This window comes from Berghia stephanieae, chromosome 2 (assembly GCF_034508935.2).
Source record: "Berghia stephanieae isolate SIO BIC M18660-M18661 chromosome 2, UCSD_Bste_1.3, whole genome shotgun sequence".
Classification (NCBI taxonomy): Eukaryota; Metazoa; Mollusca; class Gastropoda; order Nudibranchia; family Aeolidiidae; genus Berghia; species Berghia stephanieae.
The window spans coordinates 117,237,014-117,249,946 of record NC_088361.1 but is presented as its reverse complement, the minus strand read 5'-3'; the positions used below and the strand labels follow the sequence as shown (position 1 = coordinate 117,249,946).

The window sequence follows — 12,933 nt, the reverse complement described above, 5'->3', positions numbered from 1 at the left end:
TAAATCGATATATCGAGATTTTTTTCGATATGAGAACATATCCGTCACGATCGTTTTCATCATCTCTATCAACAAACATTATTCTGAGTTGGACCCTGGTCCCCACCAAAAATTTTTTCTTTTTTAAAATGGACGAAAACACTTGAACTTGGACACAAGCCCATAACTATAATTATCAACATGTTTTCGAAGACATTATTACTCGTACTGGGACGTCTCCCATTATTATTTATGGTTGATAGTATTTTGAGAGGTACTTTTTTAGACTTCACTTTCTTTTCGAATGGGACGTCCTTGCAACCTTTTAACTCTGAGAATCCAAACGATGATATATTCTTGTATCATGTCATGTGGAACATTATGCTATTCTGGGGTAAGTGTGATCAAGGCAGTAGTTGTTCGGAGAACTGACTTTATACGTCTTGTAAATTAACAAGTGACTCTAGACTCAGTCTAGAGATAGACGTCTAGTCTAGACTCCATTTTAAAAGAATTAAATTTTAAAGTAAAGTTATGAAGTCTGAAAAATAATTATTTCTTCAGAAAGAAAGAAATAAAAATTTAAAAACTAAATTAAATGCCAACTAGATCAAAAATTGATCATGCAGTGTCATAGATTGACAACAAAGACCAACATTCACCCTGTCTTCATTGTTTCTTTTCTATGAGAAAATAACTGATAAAAGTGTAAACAACCAAAAAATGATTTGAAATTGAAACGTACTTATCAAGATTCTAAGTATTCATTAGATAATTATTATTTTTTTTTTGTCTTTACTTAAAGGCCTGACACTGGTCACTTTCGGTGTTTCTTTTCTATGAAACCTGACAAAGTTATGGGAAGTGGACAGCAATGGGGAGTGAACCTGGGACTATGGGAAGACGGAGGGTGTTTCTTTTTAACAAAACCCTACAAAGTTATGGGGAGTGAACCTGGGACTATGGGAGGAGGAGGGTGTTTCTTTTTTCCGAAACCAACCAAAGTTAGGGAAGTGGGGAGTGAACCAGGGACTTAGGGAAGTGTACACCAGTGGGGAGTGAACCTGGGACTATGGAAGGAGGAGGGTGTTTCAACAAGATCAGAAATGAAGACCTGTGGGAGCAGCTGAACAGAAATCAGTGACAGCATATTCTGTGGAGGAAGTAGGGCTGGATAGGATATAAATTGAGGAAGCAGAAACCAGCACCACACACCAATTCCTGACCTGGAACCCACAAGGCTAGAGAAAGAGATTGCCGGCCGTGCAGCAGCTGGAGGTGAAACTCAGAGGTGGGGCTAGAAAAGATGGGAATAAGTTGGTATGAAGCAACAAAAACAGCAAATAACTAGAGTGCGCTGGAGAGGACTCATTGTTGACCTGTGCTCTTCCAAAAAGCCAAGGGTCTAAGTAAGTAGGATGTGGTTTTATTTTTATCCATGATGCCAATGAAGAATTTTCGGTACATATGTCAAATTTCCTATGTTTTGTAATTATTCCTTTTCTATTTATTGTCTTTTCAGTGACGACTATATCACTTGTTTTGGTATGCAGTCCCATCACCTACATTTTAGATTTTTATAGATGGATTGTTGGATCTGCTCTCATATGGGTCTCATACAAGTGCAACAAAAGTTATGCCCAAGGAATCCCAGTCCCTGCTTTGGATATCAACGAGATACATTCTTCAGCAAACTCTACCAACGGATCAGTGTTGTATAATTCTGAAATACCTTTTTCTGTGAATATCCTCGTTCAATTGATTATTGCTTTAGCTTTTGATCAGATCTCAATCAGTCGTATCTTGCATAAGAAACAAAACATGTTCAAGTATTCAAGATACTTATTTGGTATACTTTTTTCAATGTCCTTCTCCCTCCCAGTATTTTTGGAATCTACTTTAACAACTTTGACTGTCAGCCTTTCAGTTGTATTGCCACTTATAGCTTTGGCAATTCATTTATGTTTTGTAATTTATACAATCAGCCAAGAGGCTATTGTTCCAGGTGTTTTACGTACAACAATAGAAATAAGAGACATTGGTTTAGATGGTCTTATTATGAACATTGTTGAAAAGGCAAATGTTTCATGGCTGCTGCGTTTATTTTTCATTTCTCAAATCTTATATCAACTTGTCTCATCCAAAGTTTTTCAAGATTCAGAGTCTTGGACTACCATGGAATTTCTTAATGCTCTTATACAAGACATACTGTACAATATGTGTGGCACACTTATATCTGTTATGAGTCTTGCTAGTATTGTGACTGTGATAAGTGGATGGTCATTATTTTTTATATACAAAGTCATTCAAGCCTATGAAGAAGAGGAAAGTCTTCAGCCTGTGGTATCTGGTTTTCTTTTTGTTTTATTAGCCATGCAGACTGGCCTTACTGCGATTTCTGGAGACCTGAGACTTCAGTTGCTGTTTCAAAATAGTATTCTACTTGTTGTGGCTAACCAGCACTTTGTACATAATGTTGCAACTGACATGCTTCTCAAAGCTAGCACAGATGATACTCCCATGGAAAAACATATTCGGCCTCTCATACCTTTTGTTTTTTTCTTTACCTTTCCTTTTTTTGCTGTCTTGCCTTTATGGAGTTATCCATTCCGCTTGTCGTGGCTCCTGGCTGTCACTGTCTTTTGTATAGAGCTTATCATCAAATCTGTGTCAACAATTATTATTTATGTTATAAACATGCTTCATACATATACAGATGCAATTTCAGAAGATACAGACAACATGACTTTCTATATTAAAGGTGTTTGTGGATTTCTAGAGTTTATCTGTGGTATTTTTCTTTTTTTAAATGGTGCATATATTTTCATTTTTGAATCAGGTGGGTTTATTCGACTTTTCATGATGACCATTCACTTTTATTGCAACATTTATCAGAGTGCGATCAAAGGCTGGGCAACTTACAAATTACGTTTATCATCATGGGAAAAGGTGAATCAACTTGACTCCGCAAAACAAGAGCAGTTAGATGAAAACAGCATTTGTTCCATATGCTATCAAGAGATGAATGATGCAGTAGTTCTCAACTGTGACCATATCTTCCACAAAAATTGTCTGCAAAAATGGCTATCTATCAAGGAAACGTGTCCTCTGTGTCATTCAAAGCTTAATGGTGAAACAAAATCCGAAGGTGAATCGGATGAACTTGTGGGGTAAAATTTTTGGAACTCGGTTGGAAAGATGAACTCAATGGATGAAATCCCAGTAATACAATTTGTGTTGTTATAAAAGTACAAAAAGAGCTGTGATGGAATGTTTCTCTTATTCACCCATTTTTATCACCAGAGTTTTGTTTATATTGAAATTTGTTTATTGTTCTGCTCACTTGGCTAAAGTATATATAGACACGTTAAAGTTCTGACACCTTTTGAAATAAAAGTTGAATAACATTAACATCTTTGATTGCCATTCAAAGTTGATCAAACTTGGCACACATCACTCCAAGTGATCTAATACAATGAAAGGTGCATAGATTATTAATTTTAAGGGAAATCAGTTTTTGTTAGACTCATGCCATATTTTCCCATTTTCAAGTTTGATCAGTACTTTGTATGTCCCACTCTAGCATCTTATTTACTGATTGAGGTTTCTGATTATGCCATAGGGTATTTGCACCCATTCTTTCGTTAATGCCAAGTTCTTGGTGCATCCGAGGTTGACACTGTCTTTTTCTCAGATGTCTATCTCGCACATACCTTAGATGTTTGATAAAATTGAGGTTAGGAGACCTTGACAGCTAATCTAAATCATTGAAATTATACTCTTGGAGGGTATTTTTAGAAAATTATTGCCAAATTGGGGTGGGCATTGTTTACACTTACAGGCTTTACACAAGCACACTGACCAACAAAGGAAAATGATCAAACCGTCTTTAACATTGAATTATCCTCTTCCTCTCATAAAAAGTGTCTTGAAACTGCAGTAATTGCTAATCCTGATAACTCGGTCACTCTATGAATTTGTTAATTTCATCATTTTGAATTTGTTTTCAAATCAATTAAATTTAACAAGACATTAAATTTCAGTCATGTGCAAAGCGTTCAAGCTCAGATGGAAAGTTCTAGTTTAAAAAACATGTTAGAGTCTTGATTATTGTAATTAATTAGGTGTTTTTAAAATTAATGAGGGTAATTTGGGGTCACAGAACTTTTGCGTGTCTGTATAAAACAGAGTTAGATGTGTGGACAAAGCTAGCATCTGTATTTTTCATTGCCACAATATTTGGCGTACATGCGATTTTTACATTTTTTCAAGAACAAAATAATGGAGTAAAAACAGAAACCAAAGTTTATTTTCACTTCCCCTTCACTTAGGTAGTCTTTTACTCGCTCGTTGACACCATGGAGACTTGTTCTAAACATTCAGAAATTAGCTTTTTAAAAATTTGTTTTATTTTGTGTGGCACATTATCAACCTCATGAATAGGTTTGTTCAAAGGAGTGATTCAAATCTGATTAGTTATTATTATCATTATTATTATTATTATTTTTATGATTGTTATTATTATTATTATTATTATTATTATTATTCCTACTACTACTACTACTACTACTACTACTACTACTATAATAATAATTACTATTATTATTTTTATTATTAGTAGTAGTAGCAGATTGGCTTCATCGTGGAACTCAGAAAAAAAATATCAACAAAAAACTGTCTGTGGTCTGTCACTTTTTTAAACAAAATGTGTTATCAATTAATAACCACAATATAACAGAAATGCCTTAGTGAGGTTCACAATTTTAAAGCCTTGTTTTTGTGTTATAAATAATTGTGTGATCCAGCTTATTTTAATTTGATCTAATTTCTTTTTGTGACATATTTCTATGCCGTCATAGCAAGTTGAAAATTTAAAAATTAAGGGCAACTTTTGGTCAAAAATATGACAACAAACACAGATGCTAGATAAAGTTCACCAAAAAAAAATAATGAAATGTTCATCCGGTCATCACAACTGTGTACTACTTGTACTACTCCTGAACCCAGTTGATGTATTTTTTAAAGGGTCATCAGATGTTTCTTTCATGGATGATATGGTATCCTACTGTCAATATTTAGATACATTTATACAAATGCTAATACTGTTTTGTTTTTTTTTTCAAAATTAGATTATTTAAATATAATTATCATTTTATAGATATCTAGGTTATATACACTGCTGTCCGGTTAATATAAACTCGCTTAAAATAAACTCTTAGGCCAGTACCGATTTTTCCTTGTAATCTCTCTGTTACACTCACACTGTATTATGTTTTGTATACATATTGTATATGATTTGTAAACATTTTGAGTGTATTTCTCTTAGTAGGGACATGTGCTTGTGTTTTGGCAAGACTTTTAGATGATCTCAAACTAAGTAGTTTGATGGTGTGCTCTTGGAATCTACATCTGTTTCCTATTTGAACCAATTCCCCTTTGTCTTCTCTTTTCTTAGGTGCTTTAATTGTAATTCTATAACTTTTTACTAACCCATTTTCTTCCTTTTTACTGGCACTGATATGACCTTAATGTGTTAAGCGCTGTAAACCCTTAAAAATAAAAACAAACAAACAAGCAATTTGCTCAGACCATCGTCTAGTAATGGTAGCATCTCAAATCTCCTATTTTTATCCAACTCTCATTCAGCCTCTCCACACGTTTAGATCATTGTATGTCTGGTGCAGTGTGAAAGATAACTTAAGCAATAAATGAAAGTACATATTTTAAAGGCTAGGGCTATTGGTCAGTACTGACTCCCAGGCGCTAGCACATGCGGGTCAGTACTGACGAACAGACGCCAGTGCCTGGAGGTCAGTACTGACCAATAACCTGGTGTCTATTGGTCAGTATTGAACAACAGGTGCCACCGCCCACAGACAACCTCTCTTCGGTCTGTGCCACCGCCCACCATTGATCAGCACTGACGAACATCGGACCTGTTCGTCAGTGCAAAGACCTCTTCGCACTTATTCGTCACTTCCAAAAGTATACCATTAAAAAAAAAATAAACAATTAAAATTCCAGGCTCTCAGGCCAACTTATCCGATGGCACACAGTAACACTTGGTCACCTAGATAAGTTTGATTTCTAACGCGTTAGATGCCGTTGGGGCAACGATATGACTCGTTATTTCAAGCCACATTAAGATTCTATTTTATTTTATGTTGTCCATTCTATTTCTTTGGGTTATTTTGTTTTTATTGTTTTTTTCCCCCGTATATTTTCGTTATAGCTTTATTTAAAGAAAAATAGAGGAAAATGTGTTCTAATATTTCCTGTTACGATTCTTTTATAATACTTTGTCCATTCTATTATACTACTACCACTCACTACTACCACCACTACTGCTACTACCACTACTGCTACTACTACTACTGCTACTACTACTACTTATATGTCTTTTATCTTCCATTATTTTCTGGAAGATTCTGCTCCCTGACGCTGACCTTTTCTTATCAATCAGATCACCCCCCTGGGGCACCCTATCCTCTACCCACGCTGACATTTCATTCATACTGCAACCTCAACCACCATTGAGTACAGACGACAAAGTTATTTTTCATTATATTTTATTTGTTTTCCACGTTTATTTGTGTATTGTTGTGTTAATGAAGGGTTTGTACCCGAAACGTCCATTGTCTGTTTTGTTCCCATACGAAGCCTTTCATTTTCACTCTTTCGTTAGTATTTTACGATCACCGGCTTCAGGCAGCCCTTACCGTTTTCTACTTTTCCTGTCTCAGTAAGATGCGAGCAAGCCGAATTTCAAATGACAGGAATGAAGAAAGACGAGACAATGAAAGAGCTTTCACTTTCAGTTCTAGCGCCACGCATCAGTGCAGTGAGCATGCGCGTTGGATGAACCGAAATATAGGGCTTCCAATTTGGCGTTTCAACACCAAATTTGGTCTTTTTCTCAGGATTGGACAATTTCACTTGTTTAATTAATTGATATATTTATTAAACAAATCGCACGTAAACCGACAAAAAGATTTAGTGAAAACAAGGGCTTCCCTGCGACTAGTATGGGACAGGAAATGCTGATTTATTTGTCGTAGAGCAAGTTATTTTTAAAAATGGCATTTTTCCATAATTTTGGTACCGTCAACGCCCGTGGCCAGGTCAGAACTGACCAATTGGCATCAGTACTAGTAATAGTAATAGTATTAGTCAGTACTGACCCCCAGACGCCGGTGCCTGTTCGTCAGTACTGACCCGCAGGTGCCAGCGCCTGGGGGTCAGTACTGACGAATAGCCACTCCGTATTTTAAAAGACACTTTTACTTTTAGTTTAGCCAAGCTTTACGGGAGTCTGGGCCGTCTTTCTGGAGATGTGTATTCAATAAAAGGGGGACAACAATTAGATTAAACACACTTTTGTGTCGCTGAAAAGTTGCTCCCCTCCTGTTTTTGTATAAAATAAACCTCAGAAAAGAACAACTTTCTTTCTGGTCCCCAGGAGTTTATCTTAGGTGGACTGCAGTGTATTCTGTTTTGTTGTTTTGTTTATTTTCATGATGGAGGTAGAAAATTGATTTAAAATCCTATTGTGATAGAATGTAAATTGATTTAGAATTCTGTTACTGCATGTGTTTTTTTTTCAAGTGTGATTTGTGTGTAAATATTGTAGTCCCACATGATTGTTGATAGTAATGTGTTTTAATGAATATATTCAGACTGTAACATACTTATTGAGAATTTTTTTAATCTGCAAATATTTCTTTAATTAAGAGGTTTATTGAAAGTGTGATGAATTTTTTTTCAATAATATCCCTCTCTAACAATATAATTGAATACTGATGTAGTGCTCTGATTATCGCATACGTTTATCCGTTTTCATTTATATTTGACACACATCAAGAGAAATAGATGTCCTGTGACAATAGCTTCCAGTTTATACCTATGATAATAATTAAAGTGTTTTTTAAGTAATCTAAAAGCAGAATATCGCATGTACAGAAAAGCCCAAGTAAATTGTATTGAATAAACCCAGCCAGAACTGTTCCAATGGTATATGAAAATTATTTTAGTCCACAACTTTGTCCATGTTGTAATACCTCATTAAGATGTGGAAGGCCATTCAATGTCACAAGACCCATAAATACTGCCTTTTTTGTTTTTTATTAACCAAGGCCAGTTTTGGATCATCAATTTTTTATTTTTTATTTTGTGTGTGTGTGTGGCCTTCTTTTTTTCTTTTTTTTTTTTTCAACTTGTTATTTATAATTGTGACTTACCACTGTGAAGAATTATTATGATCTCATTTAATTTTTCTTATTGACTATGTTGGCAAGTGTGCAATAGTAAATAGATACTAGTAGAATGATAGATCTTGGCAACTAATGCTGAAGGATTGAATAAATAATGAATATTATTAGTGAAGCTTCAATTTCAATGAAAAGATAATGATAAGGAATAATAATTTTTGTTTATCTTATTTTATTTTGTAAACATAATCCATTTGTTCAAATTTTTTTCATGTAAACTTATTTGTTTTGATAAAATTAAAATAGAAACTTTAGACGTCAACAGTGATACATTTTTTCGTATTTAGGGGGAGGGGGGTTGTTTTTTTTTTGGGGGGGGGGGTTTTGTTGTTTTTTTTGGTGCACATCTCTTCATACTGACCCAAATTTTACCTTGTATTTATCCTGCATAAATACAATTATACAAACCAGCGACCAGCTGAGCTCCTCCCAAGGTGGTCAGGGAGGCACTTACTGTGTCTTCTATCCCCCTATATATCTGTTTTCCAACTTGCTTTCTGTCTTTGTCTTAGAATGAGATTACTTGGTTTTGCCCTGGCCGGATACCCTGGCTGAGAGGGAAACAGTCAAATGTATAGTTAGTTTTGGGAGAATTTTTATTTTTTTGTAAATCATCTCTCTGTTATGCACTGTATTAGTATTATGTTTTGTTTACGTATTAGTATTATATATGATTTGTAAATATTTGAGTGTATTCCTCTTCTTGGGGACCTGTGCTTGTGTCTGGATAAGACTTTTAGGTGATCTCAAACTAAGTACGTACTTTGATAGCATGCTCTTGGAATCTACATCTGTTTCCTGTTTGAACCATTCCCCTTTGTCTTACCTTTTCTTGGGTGCTTTAATTGTAATTCTAGAACTTTTAAATTTTAACCATCCCATTTTCTTCCTTTTTACTGGCGCTGATATGACCTTAATGTGTTGCAAGTGCAAGCGCCGTAAAACCTAAAAACACAATACACACAAGCTGAGCTCTAGCCCTTCGGTCTTGTGCTATGATGCAAAAGTTGGATGTGTTTTATAGTTTTTCCAGATGTACAGTTTGTTACTAGTTACTGTTACTGGGAAGAATGTGCATTTGAGATCTTCAAGATGCATACACTCTAGCAAGTGGTGTGTGTTAGTGTTACTGTTTCCTTGAGTTATTGATAAACAGGATAGGGATGTGCCTGTTGTAACTTGTAATTTTACTACACGGATAGTTGTTGAGCGGTGTATGTTGTTATGTTCTTAGTTGAAACTTGATTTCATTGGGTGGGGTTCATGACCTCCCATAGTGGGCAGGGAGGCACTTACTATATCATCTATCTAATATCTGTTCAACATGCTTCCTGTCTTTGTCTTGGAATGAGATTACTTGGTTTTGTCAAGCCCTGGCTGGGAGGGAGACAGTCAAATGTATAGTTAGAGTTTTGGAGGATTATATTTTTTGTCTTGTAAATATCACTCTGTGCTGCACTGTATTATTTTTGTTTTACATATATATGAGTGTGTTCCTCCTAATGGGTGTCACGTCTATGTAGGAGGGTGGCAAGTAGGAGTAGAAAGATAGGAGTCAGATAGTTTCCCCATAGACTAGTAGTGTCTGGTGCCACTTTTATTTCCCTGTTATAGTCGGGTATAGCTTCTGACACTTGACAGATAGTAATAAAATGTTTTAGGTTTAAAGAAAAGTAATAGAAGTAGTGGTAGATTATTGGCACGTTATATAGGGATAGGTGGGTTCAGAAGGTGTATTAATCCCCGTTAAAGAAAGAGTATTTTAATATAAATCAACAGAATTGCCTCATACAATAACAAGTTAACACATAATTAGCCAAAGAATAATAGTGCTGGTTTTAATTCATTAAATTTAGACTATGGGTATCACAAACTATTTATTTTGTTACTGGGTGGGCTTAACTTTCGAGGTGTCTGGGCGGCACTAAGGTTTTTCCGTTATATGGGACAGGAGCCGTTCTGGTTCAGTAGTTTCAGCCGACCACTTGCCAGATTTCACTCTGTATCATTTGTAATTTGTAGCCAAGTTCGAGATGGTTAGTCGATGACCTGTTGCATGTTGGCTGTTTTGTTTTGTCAGTCACAGGATGCAGATTCAGTCAGTATCCGATCTGGGAAAATATCGGAGCAAATCTTTGACTAGGTTGCAACATTTTAATATTCCTATGACTATGAATAGTGAGGTCGTGAGGGATTCCAATTAATACCCTTGCCATCACCACTGATTTACAGCTGTGTTAATTAGTAAAGTAGTGATTTCAAAGTAGATGAAATGGGAGTGGGAGAGAGCGAGTTTTATTTCTGTCATAGTTTATATGCGTTTCTCTTAGGAGTTGGAGAATCACAAGGAACCAATAATATTCCAGGATTTGGGCTTGCCTGGCCCATTACAGGTTGTTTCTTTAGACCAATCGTGTTCTGTGTGTCATAACTGTAGCGTGGGTAATTTGGTGAATTCCTAATAGGTCGGTTATGTACCCATTACCATTGACGATCTAACACATGGCTCGCACCTGGCGAGAATGCGGTGTCAACTCCGTAGCTATAACACATGGCCTTTTTTAAATTGTGCCGAGGGCGATAACAATTAACACATAGCGACGCTGCGATAGTATATATTGAGATTATGTATTGATTTATTTACAATCCTGGGAAAGTTGAGGCGATTGAAATATATCTCTACAGTTGGGACCTGTGCTTGTGTCAGGATGAGAAAATTTAGGTGATTTCAAACTAAATACACTGTTGGTGTGCTCGTGGAATCTACATCTGTTCCCTATTTGAACTAATTCCTCTTTGTCTTCTCTTTTCTTGGGTACTTTAATTGAAATTCTAGAACTTTTTGCTATCCCATTTTCTTCCTTTTTACTGGCCACTGATATGACCTAAATGTGCAGCACGCGCCGTAAAACCCTTACAAACAAAACAAAACTTGATTTTGCTGCATACTAAGTCTTGTTACTTTCTGAGGCTTGTCATTTTAAATCTTTCTGTTGAGATTTGTTTCAAGTGGAACTTAATTGTGAATTAAAATGAAGAGTTTAATCCTGATACTGATATTGAATGTAACATTCCAAAAATGATTTAAAGGGATAAACATTTCAGATAACACATGTTGTATGAATGTTTTTAGATAAGTTTTATTTGATTTAAGGCAAGATCTATCCATCAACACCATATGTAGACCCATATATTCATCATTACTGGCAAATGAACCCTATTTGCTTCTGCGGCACCAGGCTAATAATAATAATGATGAAAATAATAATTTATAATAGTGCCAATCTCTTGTTCAGTTGCACTCTACAAGACAAAAGTGACATGAGAATTTTAAGAAAATTGTTACAATTTTAAGGATATGAAATGTTACAACTGTAGGTGATCTATAAAATTATGCTGATACCAATGACATATGAAGAAAGTGATTTTAAAATATTAAGGAAACGTTTATCTAAAATATTCCGTCGTCAGTCTGGACTTGAAGCACTCAAACTCAATAGTATGATGAGTGCTTCTGGTAAAGACTGAGAGAGGATTCCAGATTGATGGTGATGCACAGTAAAATGCATGTTCCGAGAAATTTGTTAGAGAGATTTTTAAAAAAAGTGGTGTGTTGTTAGGAGCGGAGAGCTCGAGGTGGCCTGTACTCCGATATCAGTTACATTGGGTATTGTGGTGCTAAGCCATGAATACATTTGAAAATTATACAGCCCATCTTGAACACAAATCTCTTTTTTACGACAATCAACGTTAGCTGTTTTTTAGTTTTCTGGGTGGGGTTCTTAACCTCCCATAGTGGGCAGGGAGGTACATACTGTGTCTTCTATCTCCCTATATCTGTTTTTCAACATGCTCTCTGTCTTTGTCTTGGAATGAGATTACTTGGTTTTGTCCTGGCCCTGACCGGATACCCTGGTTGGGAGGGAAGCTGTCAACTTTATAGTTAGTTTTGGAAGATGATTTTTTTCCTTGTAAATCATCTCTCTGTAATGTACTGTATTATTTTTCCACATATGTATGGTTTGTAAACAATTGAGTGTGGCTGGGACCTGTGCTTATGTCTGGATGAGACATTTAGTGATCTCAAACTAAGTACACTGATACTGATAGTGTGCTCTTGGAATCTACATCTGTTCCATGTTTGAACCAATTCCCCTTTGTCTGCCTTATTCTTGGATGCTTTAATTGTAATTCTATAACTTTTTACTATCCCATTTTCTTCCTTTTTACTGGCGCTGATATGACCTAAATGTGTTGCAAGCGCCCTAAAACCCCCGAAAACAAACTTTTAGTTTCTCTACTTTTAAAAGATATTTTCGCCAATAGATTACAAAACCAGATGCCATTTTTAGAATCTTCTGCTTGAAAGTATTCGAATTCAATAAAAATCGAACAAAATAGAATACTTTGAACATTGGCTACACCTATTTGCATTCTTACATCCCTTGCATATTTTGTGTTGTTGGAATTGCCCTGATTTTCCTTTCCAATTTTGTCCAATTACTATTATGATAATATATGTAATTTTACTTGGTTTTGCAATAAAATATTTTAATTTGAAGTTTAGAGAAGGCCAGGGCCAAAGTTTGCTGGATAGCTTGAATATGTCATGTATATAATTATCTCCCTAACCATATAAATAAAGTAAATAAACTATAAAGTTCTTTTTTTTTTTCATTCTCAAGCA

The 12,933-nt window shown here is 35.4% G+C and overlaps 1 protein-coding gene across 1 annotated transcript; it reads left to right on the top strand.

Annotated features, from left to right (window-relative positions):
- The first annotated feature begins 68 nt into the window (after positions 1-68).
- LOC144966367 (protein TRC8 homolog) lies at positions 69-12,906 on the top strand. The gene is made up of 2 exons (XM_078902710.1): positions 69-373; positions 1,502-12,906. The coding sequence occupies exons 1-2, from the start codon at positions 181-183 to the stop codon at positions 3,151-3,153; spliced, it is 1,845 nt and encodes a 614-aa protein (XP_078758836.1). The 5' UTR covers positions 69-180; the 3' UTR covers positions 3,154-12,906.
- Positions 12,907-12,933: the final 27 nt, after the last annotated feature.

Excerpts from the sequence above, each read along its gene's own strand:
- LOC144966367 (XM_078902710.1), top strand. The coding sequence starts at position 181 with ATGTTTTCGAAGACATTATTACTCGTACTGGGACGTCTCCCATTATTA. Across the intron at positions 374-1,501 it reads GAACATTATGCTATTCTGGG|TGACGACTATATCACTTGTT; the intron begins GTAAGTGTGATC and ends TTGTCTTTTCAG.